We start from the raw sequence: 18,087 nt of genomic DNA on the forward strand, positions 1-18,087 counted from the left end.
AAGAACGCAAACACCAATAGCCAACAACTGATACTATCGTGAACAAAGTAACTCAAGGAGAGGGAGAAACGAGAGTTTTAAAAAATACCGTCCAACAGCGAAAGGAAAAAAAAAGAGAGAAAAACTCTTGAAGGACGTAGGGAGAGAGACAAAAGGTCCAGGCAGGAAGCCGCACTTCTAGGCAGAAACATCCAGGCGGGTTCCAGCCGGGAGAGCTGGAACGGAACAGGCAGACAACCGGGGCCGACGGAGGGACGGGATGCCCCCTGAAGGATAGAACCCCCTCCTCCCACAACACACAGTACAAATTTTTTCACTTTCGGCTTCAAAAACGGATTTTTCTTTGCGTTGGTGAAACTGGTGGCACACCTGTCGTTCCAACAATTTCACACTCTCAAAAAAAGCAAATGTGCACAGCCGCACAATATCCGGCTTGTGTGCTTCCCAAAGGGGAAATATTAGATTCCGCTTGAAATTAGAAATGAAAGGCAGCGCATTTTCCTCTTTCGGTAATACTTTGTCCTAGAACAAGCCAAAAAGGAAGGAATCTCCCTGCCTTCCCCTTCGCCTTCGAATTTCGTGCAGAAACGGCGAAGGGGAAGGTGAAATCAGATCCTGCTGCAAATACCTCTTCTTGACAATGGCATTGGTGAAGAGAGATTGAAGAAAGGTTGAAGAAGAGAGGGTTTGAGGGGAGCACAGTGGGAGGATTTTACTTTTGTGTAGTTTAAACGCGTGTTAAGCAGGTTGCAGTAAGTGAAGTAAAAAGAACAAGGTGGGAAAGAAAATAAGAAGATTAGTGTCTTGCAGATCCACAAAAGGTGAAAAGTGGTTTTGCTGGCTGTTCATTTATTTATTTTTTGCGGTTTGTAACCAGATCAGAGTAAGAAGTAGGCCAGGGGTGCAACGTTGTAGTGATGGAACAGCGGAAGATCCCGGCATCCTGTCCGCTGGCGATGGAGGCAGCAAGTAAAGTGACTCCGCAGAAGCTGGCAGAGCTGCTCACGTTGAAGGGACCCATGGCGATCAGGTACATCAACAAAGAACTGTGCGGGGAGATTCTCGGGTTTCAAAGTTTGTCGACGTCGAAACAGAGAAGACTCATCATACATGCGCTGGAGACCGGGTTGTGTGCTGAGGGGCTCGTGTTTGAGAAGATCGGATGGGGTCAGTGGACAGTTCGGAAAGTATGTGTAACATCGGAGGAAGGGTTTGACCCACCACAAGAACAAGTCACGACGGATACTGTAGTTGAGTGTGCGGACAATGAGGGGAGGAGGAAGAGGTGTTCTATCACGGTGGCTTTGCATGAACCTATATGGAGGAGACGCAAGATTTTGATGAACAAATCGTGTAACACGGCGGCCACTCAGAAGCCTAACAAGATTCAAAAGGACGATATATCCACACAGAAACACAGTACGCAGTTTGGTGTTATCGGGAGCAAAATTGCAAAGGACGTAGAAAACAGCATAAGGGAGGTCTCTTCAAGAAGATCATCATTTGGAGCCCAGAGCTCTGAGCTGAGGTCAACGCTGCTCAATGGAACCCAGCAGAGTGACTGTTCATCTTGTTCTAAAGAAACGCGGGGAAGTACAGGCAGAAGAGTATCATACCAGGGTGAAGATATACTTCTCCAAAGTCCTACTGGAAGTTCTGATGTATTTTCCTCTCAAGGAAGGAGCCCCGCAATAACACCGGACGAATCGTCATCCCCGAGATACAATCCTTGTGTTGCTCTGACTTCAGAACACGTCTCAAAACTGACGTTGGATTCGGACGACAACAACAGTGTCGCATATTTATTGGCAAATTTGAAGTCATTGGCACATTGAGGATGCATGTATTGCTACGTATTTTGATTGCACGTATGTACTCTATGGGAATAGAGAGAAGTATCTTCAAAGGCATAAGTAGCAGCCTCGTAGTACTGCGTTTGTTCAGTTTTACATATTTGTTTACAAAACACTTTAGTTCCAAATCAATCCAATGCAACAAAAAATATAAAAATATATTGATATAATATATTACGCTAGGTTGAGTATTAATCAACTACATCAGTAGTAACAACATCACCGGTTTCTTCCGCTTCCAACCCCTCTGGCTCCTTAACATCACCCTGGTACTGTTGCTTAATTTGGTTGAAATCCTCCTCGTTTTCCAAAAGTGCCTTGACACCAATAACACCCGCTTCGTCAAATAGCTCCAGAATATCTTCAGCCTCCTTTATAGGGATGCTTTCAAACACTTTATTAACCGTGTCCAAGTCCTTGGTTTTCACAGCCTCCTGCATATCCTTTGGTAGCTTATTAAACGCCTCGCATCTTCCAACCTCGACGGGGTCCTTCGATGTGAAATCGGGTAAAGTAACCTCCAGCTCCGTGGAGTCATCCAACGACTTCAATTGTATTGTCTCCACACCTTCTCCTTCCTGGCTACTTTCCTTTTGAAGCACTTTTACCCTCTGCTTGACGTGCTCATATTTGGCCCGTACAGACTCTAAGAACGATTCTCTACCGCGGACGTTGTTCGGGTTAAAGATAACCTTTGAAAAAAACACGTTGATGACCTCCTCCATTTGCTTTAGATTCAAAAATGGGATTTTCTTCAAGTCGTACACTTCCCTCACATAGCCAAGAAGTTCAGACTGATGTATCACTTGATAGGTCATTGGCGACCCGTCTTTCTCCATCTCGAATTCGAAGGCCTTCATCATTAATGCATCCTTCTGCTGCTCGGACAAGATCTGCATGTGGCCCAGAAGGTATCTTTGCGATTCTCTGTAATCTTTGAAGGGGATCAACCCAAACTTCTCAGTCTCGGCGGCCAACCTAGTAACATCGTCCCCAAAATCAATAAAAGACATGGGTGTATTTTCCGCAATGGTGGTCAGCTCAGCAGTGGTAGTATCCTCGTTGACCACTTCTAGTTTCTCCAATGCTTTGTTGACCACGCGGGACTCCTCCTCTTCTTTCTTAATATTGATAAACCCACTATCAAATCCGGTATGGATATCATCTGAAGATATGTGAGCATTCTTCTCCTTATATAGCTGATCTAACTTGACGTGCGCCTCCTTGGACACCGATTCGATCTTCTCTCTATGTTTCAAGAGATGCTGCTTGATCACTTCACCGTCATTAGGGTCTTCCTTATCCGAGACCGCATCCCTCTTCAATTGCTCAAAGAGATCCTCCACCATTTCATTATAGGTACCGATGTTGGGATCAACATTATCCCCAGTACATTTCTCTGTCTTGTCGAAATTGGCATTCAAGTACTTTGTCACCTCCCCCAGATCCGCAAATTTTGCCACGGGCAACCCGTCACTGGACAACAATTTATCCACCCTTTTATTCAAATGGGTGTACATCGTCAATTGGACCTCTAAATTCTTGATATCCGCGTTTCTTTTCTCCCTTTCTTCGTGGATACTTTGCTGTTTCCACTTGATGAAGGACCGCTTATCGACGTTTGGGTGGACCTCAACATCCGAATCATCGGACAATTCAATCTTATCCCATTTGGAGTAATCAACCACCATTGTACCAGTCTATGTATATCACCGATGCAGCTCGCTGTAATAGCCTTGCCACTTTTTAAGAGTTTCTTCCCTGTGTAATGAAGAAGGAAAAATGAAATTAATCCTACTTTTAAGAGTTTTTAAAGTAAAATGTATGGCAGGGATTCAAAGCGTTAGAGGTTGGTTTACATAACGTAGATATCTATATGGTTAATATGGGGCGGTGTGATACAGTGTGTGGATAGTGGGGTATAATTTTGTACATGCAGAGGCAAGTATGCTACTTTAGCGGTAGAAATCAGGCCTTCCTATGTTCAACCCATATTCCTCTACGGCGCTGCTCAGATCGTTAACTGTGAGGACTACTTTACTGGCTGTCACCTTTTCGTTTTGCTGCTGCTGCTGCTGCGTTATCTGCTGCTGCCCGGGTTGTTGCTGCCCCAACATTAGTTGACGAGCTCTCGCTTGCCCATTGTTTGCATTGTTAACTGCAATCGTGGACCTTATCCTTGAATATTCATATGCGTCGTTGGCGATATCGCTGACAAACTTCTGCGTAGCTAGTGCCAGTAATCTCTTGATCTTCACGTCCATGGAATCAAACCCGTTTTTCCGCAGGTAGTAGTCTATCACTGCATCTGGTATGATAGGCGGATTGTCCTCCATCATATCCAATATCTCTTGCAGCGTTTTATCTTTCCTCGTGAACTCTGGAATCTCAAACAGCTTCCCGCGCCCGTCATCAATAACTTTCTCTTTCACAGCAGCCCCATCTTCTCCAGGGGGCAGAATGGGCGCATCCTCAACATCGTTAAACTCATCTAGCTCCTCATCCTCAATGGGCAGGTCATCCATAGTAATATCGTCCATCGCTACTCTTCTGTACTTTCCAAAACAGTCAATAAACAACCAGACTCTACCTACAAAAAACGTACTACTAAGATAGCCCCGAAATGAATGCTGTCCCGTTGTTTTGAACCAGTCGCCTCTTAATGCATAGGATACGTTACTTTCCCAGAATGAGGTACAAAAAAAATATTAAGTGAGCATTAAAATTTCAGGACCTAACGCACTTTGGCATTGTTTTGCAGCCCTAATATATGGTACTTGCGGTGAGACAAGTGCACAGAAATTGACTATCCGTATCGTATACAAGGGAACTATACACAGTGTGATAGTACTAGGTGCTTTGACTGCAGGTATCAGCTTGTCTAGAAAAGATTACTGCCGTTTAATTGCCGGGTTTAACAATGAATCCCTTTTCGTTTGACGAGAGCTCGCTGATGGAGTTCTACGACCTCAAAACGCTGAACCCGACTAATTCATGGACACAGGATTCAACTGCTGTATACAACCTCGAGAAATGGGCTGTTCAAACCCCGGATATGGTAAACTCCTACAATGTTTTAAAGGATTTGATGGACCAGGAACAGCAGCAACAAGGTTTAAACGGTATGTCGGAGACCGATGAAAGGGAGATCAAACGGCAGCTCGAGATAGTTGACGATCCTCTGAGACACAGCGTGAAGATCATTCAATTGATCGATACCCTGCCCCCAAGCGAGGTGACAAATGTGGCCGACTTGACGCAGTACTTAATCAACAACAAGAATTTCAACGTGAAGAAATTCCTGGGAGATATTCACAACAAGGACTCATTTACAGAGTTGTCCCAATCACTAGACATTCTGGACCAGGACATCCAAAACCAGGCAAATGACCTGAAGCGATTGGTACAAGAAAATTTCACCAAGTACGTTAAGATAAAGAACAGATTGGACCAAATCTACAAGCAGTTTCTGGACAACGTAAATGCAAAGGATCCAAGCCTTAATGCTGCAGATGCCTTGGATGTTGACCAACTGGGGGAAAAAGTGGACACTTCTGTGAGAGAAATTACCAGGAAACTAAAGCCGTTGATGGAGTGCCAGAGTAAATTGAACAGCTACCAATTGGCAAGACTGTTTATCGAGGAAAACAAACAGTTTTTCAATTTGCCTAGAACATTAGAGAGACATATATCCAACAACAACTATCAATCGTTTATTTCCGAGTACTTGAAGGGTAAAGAGCTTTATAAACAACTAAAAGCTGATTACATGGAATCTCCATCGTACCCGAAGACAATTGATACGATATGGAACAAGGCTGAACAACTGACAGAGGCCTATAGAGAAAACACTTGGAGCACTTTGATCAATAATGAAAACTTGGTTGAACAGCAATCTGTCTTTTTACCGTTGATCTCTAAACTGCTTGATTTGAAGTTAACAGAAAATCCAATTATCAAATGGATAAACATCAAATTGGAGAAATTTGAAGCCGATTTGTCCACAAATTCGGAACGTCTATTAGAAAAAGTTATTGCTGCTCAGAGGAGCATCGTGAAAATCAATGAAAAAATATCCGAGGATGATGATGAGCACATCGGCGTCAATCTTTCGTATTATACTACTATCGGTCAATTATTCAGTCCCACTTACACGAATAATGGCTCGCCAGTTGAGAGATCAGAAAATACCTCCAGCGATACGCTTCCTGAATCGACCAATGGTAATTGGAATAAGCCTGAAAAAGACCTCACCGGTGCTTCGTTGACAAGGGGACTGACAGACTCACCAAATGTCATAGAGATGTGGCTGATGATTGTAAGATATGTTCAAGAACTCAGTGTGATTTGTAATAAGTTTATCGATCTCTGGGACCACGTTGCCAATTTTTTGGACGGATCTTACCAGAACACAATTATTAATGAAAAGAAGAAGAACAATATATTGGTGGGCGACACTAATTCGATTTCAAACTTCAAGCAGTTCCTGGTTCTTGAGGATGATCAAATCAAAAAAATCAGGGACAAGGGTGAACTTTTTGTGACACTCATTTCGGGGAAACTTCTTTTGCTATTTCAATCGTCACAGGAGTCCCTTCCATTAAAACAGGCCAGCTCCACAAAGGAGGACAGATCCCCGCAGAATTACGGATTTGTCCCGCCAAACGCAAATGGGCTGAGTTGCCTGAGGTATCTACCAATGATTATTGAACCGCTCTTGAGATTTGCCACACAGTTGGCCCAACTGGGGATCAGCAAAAGATGTATTGAAACAACAAGAGAACTTGTTGGTGTCGTGATAAACCGCAGTATCAGTGCTATTTCAGCGACTAGACAAAGAGATATCGGTAATTTCCACTTGTTAGAAGACTGGGAAGTTCACAAACTTGTTGACGGTATCTCCAACTCGGGATCCAAACGCATCAAATATGCTGTCACTCAATTCCCTGAAATTGTGCTGACTTTCCAACAGTACAGCATAAAGACGATTCGGGATATTTTGTATGCTTGTGAAAGATTGCCAGTGATCAATGAAATTTCCGTTGTCAGCTACCCATCAAAGAAACAAATCACTCCCATCGAAATCCAACAAATTATCTCAATGGAGACTGTATTGGAAGCCATATTGAAAAATGCCGCCAAGGATAAGGACAACCCAAGGACATCCCATACATTGTTGACTTTGACCAACCTACAACATATTAGAGAGACAACATTTGTGGAAATCAGAAAGTATTTCGACGAGGCATTTGAGTGCCATCTGTCAGACAAAAAACTTGATATAATCACGCTACTGCAAAAAATGGAGGTGTCCATTTTTGGGAACTACCTGTCCACTTTGAAAATCAACTTGAAGAACATTCTAGACGAGAAGTTTCATCAAATTGATTGGCCGAGTCATACGTCCAATTCATTTAGAATAAGTGATTACATTTTGGAATCTTTGATGTTGCTTGTGACGATCCATAGCGAGTGTTACAGGATTGGACCACAATTGATTGAAAAAGTGTTGAGGGACGCACAAGTTTTTATTTCAAGGTTTCTCTTCGAAGCACTGAAGACGTACGTGGGGGCCATTTCCTCTGATGGGTTGTTGCAGATTACTGTTGATTTGATCTTCTTCCAGAAAATTCTTGGCTCACTGTTAGAACCAGAGACAAAGGCAACTTTGCGGGCATGCTTGCAAGACTGTTTCCAAAATAAGATAGATAAGTTAGACAAATGCATCAACGACGTGCAGCCAATCGTTGACTCTAATATCAAGAAGACGAGTATCCAATTTGCTGCTTTCCAATGTTAGTAACGGAATGGTCTGAAGAGGCATATCCTATATATACGAGGTAGTTAGTAAGTAGATTTTTTAATGTACAACGGGGATCAAGAGGTTTGACTTGTATTATAGAGTTGGAGAAACGGAAAGTGGACATTATTTCTGAAATCGCTCTTCAAGAAAAATGTTCGCCATGTTTCTTCAGGGATATGGTATTATATAGTGGATAAATGGAATCAACCTCGGTGATTGCCACATGGTTGTCCACCAAGGAAAAAGAAATAGCACTGTTGATTGATCTTGATTCGGTGGATTCAATAGCGAATTTTTGGGTATTTTCATCGAAGCTGATAAGTTCTACAAAGTCCCTATTATTAGAACTTCTGTTGTCCAAAGCGACAAGGAGTTTGTTTTCATCTTCACACAAGGCAATGACATTGAAAGGTAGTTCGATCGTTTGCGCCTGGGATAGTTCACCATCTTGAGACACCTTGAGGATGACTAACAGGTTAGTTGCTTCGACGAAGAATGCCAAGTATGGGATGTGTGGTAAGGCGACGATTTTCGCCACGGCGTATTCGATAGAGTCGTTGTTGGCGTTTTGGAATCTCGCCGCAGCCAAGTGCAAGTCCGATAGATATGGTGTGATTAGTTCTTTATAGTTGAATTCGCCAATTTTGACGCCCTTCATCCAGTTCCAAAGGAGGACAGAATCATCACCACCTGCACTGGCCAACCACTTTGGTTTCCACGCTGGGATTGATACATTGCATACAAATTCCTTGTGTCCGAATAGCCATTTGGAAACAACGTAACTCTCGGGATAGTGAGATATCTTGATATGCTCATCACGGTCTGCAGTAATAAGGTACTTTTTGTCATTGGTACCCTTGACGAATTTGATATCGGTCAACATCGATACATGTCCCAATATTGGTGACGATTCCTCGTTAATAGCGTCCGTCACCTCAGAATCAATCGACATGGAGTATACATCGCCAAACTTGTCCGCCATCAGCAGTGTTTTACCATCTTCGTCTATAGTTATAGCGTTTGGTCTCTTGGGGAAAGGTTGTCTTTTAACCAGTTTTAAACAGTTTTCCACACCGTTTAAATCAACTTCAAATATAACAACTGCCTTATCCGAATCAGTGCATGCGGCCAATTTCTTCCCACTGTCAAATACAGTCACAGCTCTAATATTCGAAGGAATCACAGGACCGCCCTTGGCAGACGTCTTTTCTACGGCATTCCCGGCGTTGTTCTTACTCTTCTTCGCTGGCTTTTTACTGAGAGGGGAGACGGTGTCTATGTGTTCATCCACCCACTGGCCAACCATCTGGTAATCACCGTACAACACGCGGTACATAACGATCATATTTTTCACCACCACGTAAACAATTTCCCCGCCATTGAAACCGACAACGGACTGAACCGGGTGTATCAAAGCCATTTTTGAAAAGATGCAGAATTGCAGCACTACTCACCAACGAAAGAAAAATCTTGGGCCGTTGAAGCACTCTCCAGAGATCAAGAACCACCGCAATGATCAAAGCATCGCTGTTTCTACCACTGAACAAAAATTTTCTTAATGTACTGCGGGAAATTCTCAAAGCCCTAATTTAAAGAAAACTAGGGTTTGAAACTGCCGTTTTTGGTGAAGTTTCCGTCTCGTTTAAAGAGGCGCCTATGAAAGTTGGACTGTGCAGAACACTAGACCTTCCGCATCCATTCTCACTACCTAATAATTACTGGGGCAGGTTTAACTGAGTTTTTCGTGCACTGCCCTTCAAGACCGGAGACCGTAACGATTTATTTGTGAGGAGCGGTTTTACCAACTGTTTTGAATCCTTTTTATTTATTTATTTCTTTATTAACGAAAGGATATTGATAAATTTGCAGTTTGCCCTATTATTGGTAGAAGTGGTTTTTGAAGTACGTTGTAGCGGGAGATACCATGCCAAACTTGATTGAATTGCAGAGGGACCATGTCGTTAGCATTTTGAATGCGGTGGTGGCGTCAAACTCCATTAAGTTTCTCGTTGTGGATGAGTTTGTGGAGAAGCTTTTGGAGTACATATTTGAATCTCCCAATGAGTTGCTCAAGTATGTGACGTCTGTGGACCGGATAGACTCCCCAAAGAGACAGGGACAACAGTCCGTAGATGTCATCTACCTGCTGCAGCCGACTAAGTTCAATATGAAGTGTATGGACGCCGATTTCCAGAGTATCCCGCCCAAGTATAAAACCCCGCACATCAGATTCTTGGCACCGTCTGAGAAACACGTTGTGACATATTTCAGCTCGTTGAAATACATTACAAGGTACATGCAGAATGTGTCAGAGGTGAATTTGTCGTTTATTCCTAAGGAGGCTCAGTACTTCCAAACGATAGGGACAGACAAGCCGCTGCAGATCTTCTTTAACCCAAACTGTTTAGACCTGATAGAGAAACACGTCTCGAAGGCAATGTCCTCACTTTTGAACCTGTGTATAATCACGGGTGAATACCCCATAATCAGATACTCCAAAGCGACGGAGAGTCAGTTGGAATTGTCGCAGGCGTCCAGACTGGCGGAAAAGCTGGCAAAGAATTTCCAATACAAACTGGACGAGTACGCCAGGAGCCACGAGGATTTTCCACCGCCTTCTACCAGACCAAGGGCCATTCTAGTGGTCACCGATCGTACGTTGGATCAGTTCAGCCCAATCCTACACGATTTTTCTTACCAGGCAATGGCCTACGACGTTGTTCCAGATATCGACGTAAGGACGGATATATACCATTACACGGCTGAAAACGAGAAAGGTGATCAAGAAGCGAAGGAATCTGAACTGACAGATCTGAAGGATCCGGATTGGGTTGAGTTGAGACACCAGCACATCATTTCCGCCAACGAATACCTAGCTGGTAAGATCAAAGAAATGATCGCCAAAAACCCACTTCTCGTCGATAGATCCAAAGTGAAAAACACTACCGATCTGTTGAGTGTCGTCGCACACTTGAAGGACTTCGATGAGGAAAGAAGAAGAATGGTTTTACACAAGATTCTAATTGAGGAGTGTTTGTCCATTAACCAGAAGAGGAAATTAGCGGAATTGGCTGAAGTGGAGCAGAACTTGGCAGGATTTGGTTTCGACATCAATGGTGAGAAATCGAGACATATTACTGACTCGCTACTGAGAGCTCTATTGTCCCGCGATACTGACATCACAGACAGGGTCAGGTATATCATCATCTACGCTCTTTATAGAGGCGGGCTGATTGAGGATGATTTCAAGAAACTGCTGTCCTTTGCCGCCATAACAGAGGAGCACGACTACTTTGATCGATTCTTAACTCTGTTCAAAAATTTCAACTTTATAGGATTCCGTCTTATCAAGGAGCAGCCAAAGGACAAGCCCTTCCAAAAGGAATGGTTCCACGATTCGATCACCAAGGATCCCAGCGTTTACACGACCTCCAGGTTTGTACCAGCCGCCAGCAATATCATTTCCAAACTTATCGCCAACCCGCTGCTGTTAAGTGAGGAGGCATTCCCATTTGTGAAGGATAAACCCATCGAAATCTTAGATGAGGAGGCCAAAGAGATTGCAGACGCTTCTGCGGGCCCCCAAACCTCGGCATCTTTGCGTAACCCTCGTCACAGAGCTGCATGGACGAAGACGAACAACGTTTTGCAATCGAACCAACCGAGACAAAGATTTTTCTTCTATACCATCGGTGGGATTACATACCCTGAGATCAAAGCCGCGTACGACCAAGCAAACCTCAAAAACAGGGATGTGTTCATTGGCAGTGACGGTATACTAACACCGAGTTCGTTCATGAAGAGTATCGAGTTTGTGACGAAGCCAAGAGACTTTCTTGGACTCAAAGACGATGCCAAAGAAGAGGAGGATATCCCCAGTTTTCTGTTGAGTAGTCTAAGGCCAGTTTCGGCACCAGTATCACATATTCATAAAAGAAGCGAAATGCCACAATCGTCCAGACCTGTTATTAAATCGGCACCTGTTGAGCCGGCATCGCCCAAGAAGGAGGAGAAAAAACGTAGCAAGTTTTCTAGATTCTTGAGAAAGGATAAGAAGTAAAACAACGGTTGGCCAAGCTAGCCAAAAGTCAATGATATCTGTCAATCACCATTATTTACCTAACAAGAATGAAAGGGGGAGATGGCGATTTTTGGAAATCAATGTAATGTATGTTAACGATGTGAATATTATTTAACGTATTTATCAAGAAAGTTCTGATGATAGTTTGATTTCGTCATGTTGTTGACGTATCCCGCGTTCTCCGTTTTGGTCACTTTCTTATTGCTGCTATTCGATTTCTTTCTTCCAAAGACGGTTTTACTCCGCCACCCAGCTTTCTTAGTATCACTTTCGCCTTCTGCGTCTGTATTTATCCGTGTAGACGTTCGTTGCTTATTATCCGTGATGTTTGCCTGTCGTTGTCTCAGACGTATCAGTTCCTGACGGAATTGTTCTTTTTCGTCCTCAGAATCTTCATCTTCTGAATCCTCCTCTTCTTCATCAAGTAACCCATCAGCCTCAGCCTCTGGATCACCGGATTCTTCATCTGAATCCACCGAATTACTAACAGAGTGGGTCTCTTTGGGAGACCGTGGATCGTTTTTACTCTTACTTTCAAGTTTCGCACGGTTTGATGACCTGTACTTGACGGTTTTGTGGCCGGGCAAAAGCCTGGCATGTTCCGTACTGGTAGGCACGTAGTTGGCAGCCTTTGCACCACTTCGGGCCTCAAGTTGCGGTCTGTGAGAGGTTGTCATTGTCGCTATGCGTACAGTATTTTGCCTTGTCGATGTTGCTTCAACGATGAGAAGAGCAGAGGGAAAGAAAAAATATATGTGTGTATATAATTTTACATTTGCATACATATAGGATCGTTTGTATGTATCAGTACGTTGCAAAGCGACTCGGATCATAAAGAGGTGGTTAGGAAGTACCTTGTTGGTTAGGTTCCTTTGGAGAGGGTCGTGCGGGACATCCATTGTTTGATATGTCTGAGTTGGAAACTATAACGAAGAGAACTGTTCCTGGTGGGGACGTTGCTAAGAATAGCGATGGTGATCTGCCAGTGGCGGAGAACGACAAGGTGCAGCTTTCCCAAGAGAAAAGCAGTATAAGAGTGAATTTGAAATCAGGTAAGGAAGACCATAATAACAGTAACGTGCAGCCGGGGGACAAGTCGGACGATGAGACGTCTACGGTTGGGTATATATCAATAAAGGACTTCGCCTACAGTGAGGCTGACCCTTTACACTACGGTTATTTCGATGAGGAGGATAATGAAAGCGGGATGATTAACAGTGACGGGGTATCAACAGGTGCCAATAACGATGGAGAACTAGAAGATGCGGAAACAAAAAGGCAAAGTGTAATCTTACCGCGTGATTACATTGTCAATCACAGGGCCATTGCGTTGTACGATTTCGAGCCTGAAAATGACAACGAACTAGAATTGAAGGAAGAGGATGTCGTATATATAAGTTACAAGCACGGACAGGGATGGCTTGTTGCTGAAAATGAACAGCGAACGAAGACTGGACTTGTACCGGAGGAATTTGTCTCCTACATCGAATCCGATGAAGCAGAAAGGACTCAAGACGAGGACGTCGTGCGACCTTTTTATCTAACACAGCTAATATCCCAAAGTTTAACCCCCGGACAAGGAACTAATAATACCAAACAGTCCAACGGAAAACACGGCAGCGGAAGAGAGACCAAAACCAAGAAAGGAGACGAAGATGACGGAGAATGGGAGGATGTTGACGAGTTGGAGACCGACTTGCATAATAAATTAAATTTGTGACAGGGAAACAAAAAAGTTTTTGAAGACTATTGAATATGTGTATCAGCGTATTGGATTAAGGTGGAAAACCTTTGGACAGTAGTGAAAGAGACTTGATAAATATTAGTTTTATGCATGGTTTAGGTAACTTTAACAGTAATGACAAAAGATTTTTATAAGTCTACTCCTATATATCTCCAATGGGGCATTGACAACACGCAGAAGTTCAGTGGGTTACGTATTCGAGCTAGAATCATGCCACATAATAATCACAGCTATATGGCCGACCCCTTAAACCACATAACTAGTTTTCTTCGCTGAATTCCTCAACATCGATTTCATCACCGAGGTCATCATTGGGGTCGCCTTTCCTCAGTTTCTGCAACTCTTCATCACTCAATGAACCACCCAATTCTTCTAGCAGCGCACGGGCACCTGATACCAACTCTTGTGCAAGTTCATCACCATCGTCCACGTTTTCGCCAAGTTTGGAGGCAAAACTTAGGGCAACTTTGGCATCTTGCAATTGTTCTGCTATATTTGGGTTGTTGAAGTCTAGGGGAACATCTTGTATGTGTTGATTAAATTCATAGAATGCTTCTGGAGTCAATTCTGCTTCTGGATTGTCGGTCTTGAAGATTTCCGATTTGGCAATTAGATAATTCGTAAAACCTTCCAAATAGTAACTTTCAAGGTTGTCTTCGTCAATTTCTTTGACAGCATTCTCGACGTGCAATGCTATTTCATATAGGCCAACCTCGATACACATCTTGGCCAACGCGAGTAAAGGTTGTAACATATCGACATAATCCAAGTGAGATGTTTTGGTAGTATTATTAGCGGTATCTTGACCAATTTTATCCTTTCTCAGTTTGAAGTAGTTCCACGATTGGGTAAACGCTTCACATGCCTCAGCAAATCTTTGTTGTGATATTCTGATGGAGCCTAGAACAGACCAAGTCTCGGCAGATGAATTCTCAGAAATTTCCATGGCTTTTTTAATCAAGTCTTCGCATTGAGACTCTGCGCTTGGTTCCATACACAGATCAGTCATCCAAATTTCAATCATAGACAGTAACCCACTCACAATTTTTTCCGTTTGCTCTTGTGATATACTTTCTCCAGCTATACCAAATACGTTCTCGATACCTTGCGACAAAACAGCAAGGCCATCCTGCCCTCCGATAATTTGGCCCAGAGTGAAAAATTTATCACATCCACCTTTCGTACCTTTGTCATCAAGCTCACAAGAGCGATACAACAAAGGATATGCCTTCTCCAAATCACCATTCTCTAAGTATACTTCGCTAAATATTTGTAGTAGCGGTAGGTTGGAAGACTCGTGATTCTTCAGAGACTTCCTATATGGCTTTAAAATGGTTAGTGCCTTTTTGGCATTGTTTTCGGCCAGCGCCTCACGAGCTTGGGTTATATGACGTTCAAGGTCAGACATACTGCAACAACGTTGGACTGTGTCAAGGGCAAACAAATACCGATACAATGTTTTCTTTTGGTGCTAAGGATCAAAGCAGCCCCGAAGGTCATCTCATCGTATCTCATCTCAAAATTTTTTATTTCGTAAACTGTGATTTTCATAAGGGCCTGACGGTCTGTACAGCTGTATATATTACTCTATGTTCCTGCCATAGAACAATTTACGTCCTTTACGGTTCCCTGAATTCGACAATTCATGATCCCGTGCTTATACCCGGTTTCAGTAGTATCACCTAAAACTGTGTCGCAGAAATTGCTTGAAACGGTTTATAACTCCACCGGAATATTGCTGATTTTCCACCCATTTCATTCTATCTAGTTCTCTGCGGCCGGTATCCATGTCTAATTGGTCTAATCTTTGGATCTTAGAAGTACAAAATATCTTGTACCCTAAGTAGCAAACTCCACAGATCAACAAACCTCCGTACGCTGAAAAGAAACCTCTTGCGGACCAGAAATGGGTCAAAAAGTTCGGGTATCCCATGAACAGGACAAATATAAAACAACCAAACAGCCCAAAAAATGCCAGGTATGGTTGAAATGGCGACCTAAATGGGTATGCCTCGTCATCTCTGGATAAGGAATCCGTCCTTCTGTTCAACGCGTAGTAAAATCTCAAAAACGACAGATTCATCCCAAACCAAATGATGGACGTACTCGCACTTGACATGTTCGTCAAGATACTAAAGTTATTCTGGGACTGTTCGTTAACGGCAATATATGCAATAACGCCAAATGATGAGGCAACGAGTACCGCTACGTAAGGCACACCGTACCTGTTACAGAGCTGAAAAATGTACGGAGCCTTTCTCTGAATAGACATGGCGTACAAAGTTCTCGAGGAGTTGTACAAGGATGATATCGCGGATGTTGCCGTAAAGACTATCAGTAACCCATTGAAGGCTGACGCAAATGCACACATCCCAAAACTTTGTAGTGCTAAAACCCATGGGCTTGAATACCCGTTTTCTAATGGACCAGATATATGTGACCTGGGGTTGCACGATACATCCAACTGCCATTGGGTCCCAACTCCATTACGAGCAGCTTCACTGCGATTCGATGTCGGCTTTGACAAATATGCCAGTAACCGGGGATCTCCGCTGTATATATTGATACCGACAGTCAAAATGGCGAGAACATAAATTAAAAGTATGCTGGAAAATGTTCTTTTAATGGATGACGGGATAGTTTTTCTTGGATTTACAGCTTCACCACTGGCCAAAAATGTCATTTCGACTCCGCTGTATGCAAATGTAGAGATAAGCATCACAGATACAACGGACAAAAATCGTCCCGTTGACCCACCAATCCCATTTCGGCTCCCGGTGCCTTCATCACGGAGATCATAGGTTGGGCGAAATAGCCCATACGTCAAATTATCAAAAGATTTGGAAGAGTCCCAAAATCTGAATCCAACCCTGTGATGATCTCTATGCCCATGTCCTGCATTTAAAATAATCATCACCAAGATAATCAATATCGATACGATTAATTTAACCGCCCCAAAAAAGAATACAACTTCGCCAAGGTAATTCACTTGCAAAAGGTTTGACACAATGGGGAAGGATAAAAATAAGGTAACAAATCCTGATATGACGCTTTTGTTAAGAAGAGGATGGGAATAATACGTCAGGAAAAAGGTGCTTGAGGCGGCTTCTGCAGGGAAAGCAATTATGCATGAAAATGTGTATGTCCATCCAATCGCAAAACCAAATGCATCTTCCACAAAACGAGATGCCAATCCAGAAAACCCGGATGATACTGGGATTAATGTGGATAGCTCCGTGAAGGAAAGAAGAGTTGCCAGAATCACACAACCTGAAAGACAAAATCCTAACAATGTTCCAAACGGGCCAGCTATCGAGAAAGCTCTTCCAGAGGTTAAAAACAATCCAACACTCAAACAAGGTCCCACTGAAAGCATTTGAATATGTCGAACGGTCAGCCTTCGCTGGATGTGATATGGTACTCCATTCTGTCTTGTAACAAAATAATTTCGTATAGCTCGTTTCAAGTAAGAGTCTCCCGAAGCGGAAACGTTTGGGTAATCAAATGCAGTCGTTGTGGGTTTACGTAATTGATAGGGGACCTGCTCGAAGGGATTAGTTTCATCAATAGCCAAATTTCTGTAGCTTGTATGGTCAATAATATGAGTTGAAAAAGTCGATAGCGTACTATCGTTGCTACGGCTCTGACTTTCTTCTGAATTATTATTCGGTGTGTGCTTGTTGAGGAAGCAACTGGTATCTGGTAAACTTTTGGTGGCTGATTTCGAGCCATTTCCCGCAATATACAAGTTTTCTAGGGACTCATCATTATGTATTGCTATTGTTCCGGGGTCTTTCCTTTTGAGAGCTGTTTCTATCTTCTCTCTTAAGTCAAACTCACGTTGAACTTTCCGGTTATAATCCATGAAATCACTAGTAGGAAGATAAGAATCGGTTTTATTGTCTTTTGTCAACATATCTTCAATAGTAATGGACTGTTTTCTACTTGGGTATCTATTGGAAAGATAGAAGCGCTCATTCCGTACTTCGTCATGATATTCATCAACATTGTGCCATTTTTCTTGGTTGATAATGCCTGTTATCAGACCCGTGTCTATGCTACTCTTAGTTGTCTGCAGGTCAGAACTCTTCTTCTCATCAGTATCATCATCAAGCAATATACTTCCAGATAAAATAGTAGCTCTACTTGGAAACAGATCCTTTGAATGATCCTGTAAGTCCATATACTTCTCCAACCACACAGTATGCTTCACAGATAAATCACGCTAAGATGCAAAGGTTGCGTTCTCTCAACTATATCGGAACGTAAAAAAAAGCAAAATATTAGTATCTTATGTTATCAATCTCAAACAAAGTCAACACTCTTTAATGCGTTCCTTGTCTTTGTCTGCGGTTCTGCCAAGCACTAAAGTCATCGATGCAACAATCTAGTGATGAACCCTTTTCAATTTTAATGAGAAAAAGAAAAGAAAATGCAGATAGTTTGATGCAAAAATTAACATAGAGACCAAGCATGCCCCAAATATTATATTAAGACAGCCATTAAGTGTACAGATAAACTTCTTGTTTCAAAAAGTAAATTACATAACACGTTACTTGAGGTTATTATATGCACTGTCAGTTTTAGTTGATCACAGGTATACAGC

General features: G+C 42.8%; 10 protein-coding genes across 10 annotated transcripts; 4 read left to right on the forward strand and 6 right to left on the reverse strand.

The window, feature by feature from the left end:
• Window positions 1-917: 917 nt before the first annotated feature.
• On the forward strand, window positions 918-1,835 carry STB3 (Stb3p; the record flags this gene model as incomplete). Its single annotated transcript, XM_022609252.1, has 1 exon — window positions 918-1,835. The coding sequence occupies one exon, from the start codon at window positions 918-920 to the stop codon at window positions 1,833-1,835; it is 918 nt and encodes a 305-aa protein (XP_022462409.1).
• Window positions 1,836-2,044: 209 nt separating this feature from the next.
• CDC37 (Hsp90 co-chaperone CDC37) lies at window positions 2,045-3,544 on the reverse strand (the record flags this gene model as incomplete). The annotated part of the gene is made up of 1 exon (XM_022609263.1): window positions 2,045-3,544. One exon carries the CDS (start codon window positions 3,542-3,544, stop codon window positions 2,045-2,047), a length of 1,500 nt encoding a protein of 499 aa, XP_022462410.1.
• Window positions 3,545-3,808: 264 nt separating this feature from the next.
• On the reverse strand, window positions 3,809-4,393 carry TAF10 (Taf10p; the record flags this gene model as incomplete). The annotated part of the gene is made up of 1 exon (XM_022609274.1): window positions 3,809-4,393. One exon carries the CDS (start codon window positions 4,391-4,393, stop codon window positions 3,809-3,811), a length of 585 nt encoding a protein of 194 aa, XP_022462411.1.
• A 380-nt stretch (window positions 4,394-4,773) lies between these two features.
• SEC5 (exocyst subunit SEC5) lies at window positions 4,774-7,653 on the forward strand (the record flags this gene model as incomplete). Its single annotated transcript, XM_022609285.1, has 1 exon — window positions 4,774-7,653. The coding sequence occupies one exon, from the start codon at window positions 4,774-4,776 to the stop codon at window positions 7,651-7,653; it is 2,880 nt and encodes a 959-aa protein (XP_022462412.1).
• A 145-nt stretch (window positions 7,654-7,798) lies between these two features.
• Window positions 7,799-9,076, reverse strand: TRM82 (Trm82p; the record flags this gene model as incomplete). The annotated part of the gene is made up of 1 exon (XM_022609296.1): window positions 7,799-9,076. One exon carries the CDS (start codon window positions 9,074-9,076, stop codon window positions 7,799-7,801), a length of 1,278 nt encoding a protein of 425 aa, XP_022462413.1.
• Window positions 9,077-9,580: 504 nt separating this feature from the next.
• SEC1 (Sec1p) lies at window positions 9,581-11,716 on the forward strand (the record flags this gene model as incomplete). Its single annotated transcript, XM_022609307.1, has 1 exon — window positions 9,581-11,716. One exon carries the CDS (start codon window positions 9,581-9,583, stop codon window positions 11,714-11,716), a length of 2,136 nt encoding a protein of 711 aa, XP_022462414.1.
• Window positions 11,717-11,844: 128 nt separating this feature from the next.
• On the reverse strand, window positions 11,845-12,570 carry CWC15 (U2-type spliceosomal complex subunit CWC15; the record flags this gene model as incomplete). Its single annotated transcript, XM_022609318.1, has 1 exon — window positions 11,845-12,570. One exon carries the CDS (start codon window positions 12,568-12,570, stop codon window positions 11,845-11,847), a length of 726 nt encoding a protein of 241 aa, XP_022462415.1.
• A 74-nt stretch (window positions 12,571-12,644) lies between these two features.
• On the forward strand, window positions 12,645-13,457 carry NBP2 (adaptor protein NBP2; the record flags this gene model as incomplete). Its single annotated transcript, XM_022609329.1, has 1 exon — window positions 12,645-13,457. One exon carries the CDS (start codon window positions 12,645-12,647, stop codon window positions 13,455-13,457), a length of 813 nt encoding a protein of 270 aa, XP_022462416.1.
• A 283-nt stretch (window positions 13,458-13,740) lies between these two features.
• On the reverse strand, window positions 13,741-14,889 carry ACL4 (Acl4p; the record flags this gene model as incomplete). The annotated part of the gene is made up of 1 exon (XM_022609341.1): window positions 13,741-14,889. The coding sequence occupies one exon, from the start codon at window positions 14,887-14,889 to the stop codon at window positions 13,741-13,743; it is 1,149 nt and encodes a 382-aa protein (XP_022462417.1).
• A 270-nt stretch (window positions 14,890-15,159) lies between these two features.
• On the reverse strand, window positions 15,160-17,664 carry SSY1 (Ssy1p; the record flags this gene model as incomplete). Its single annotated transcript, XM_022609352.1, has 1 exon — window positions 15,160-17,664. The coding sequence occupies one exon, from the start codon at window positions 17,662-17,664 to the stop codon at window positions 15,160-15,162; it is 2,505 nt and encodes an 834-aa protein (XP_022462418.1).
• Between the last annotated feature and the right edge of the window lie 423 nt (window positions 17,665-18,087).

The sequence above is a fragment of the Huiozyma naganishii genome, chromosome 1 (assembly GCF_000348985.1).
Source record: "Huiozyma naganishii CBS 8797 chromosome 1, complete genome".
Classification (NCBI taxonomy): domain Eukaryota; kingdom Fungi; phylum Ascomycota; class Saccharomycetes; order Saccharomycetales; family Saccharomycetaceae; genus Huiozyma; species Huiozyma naganishii.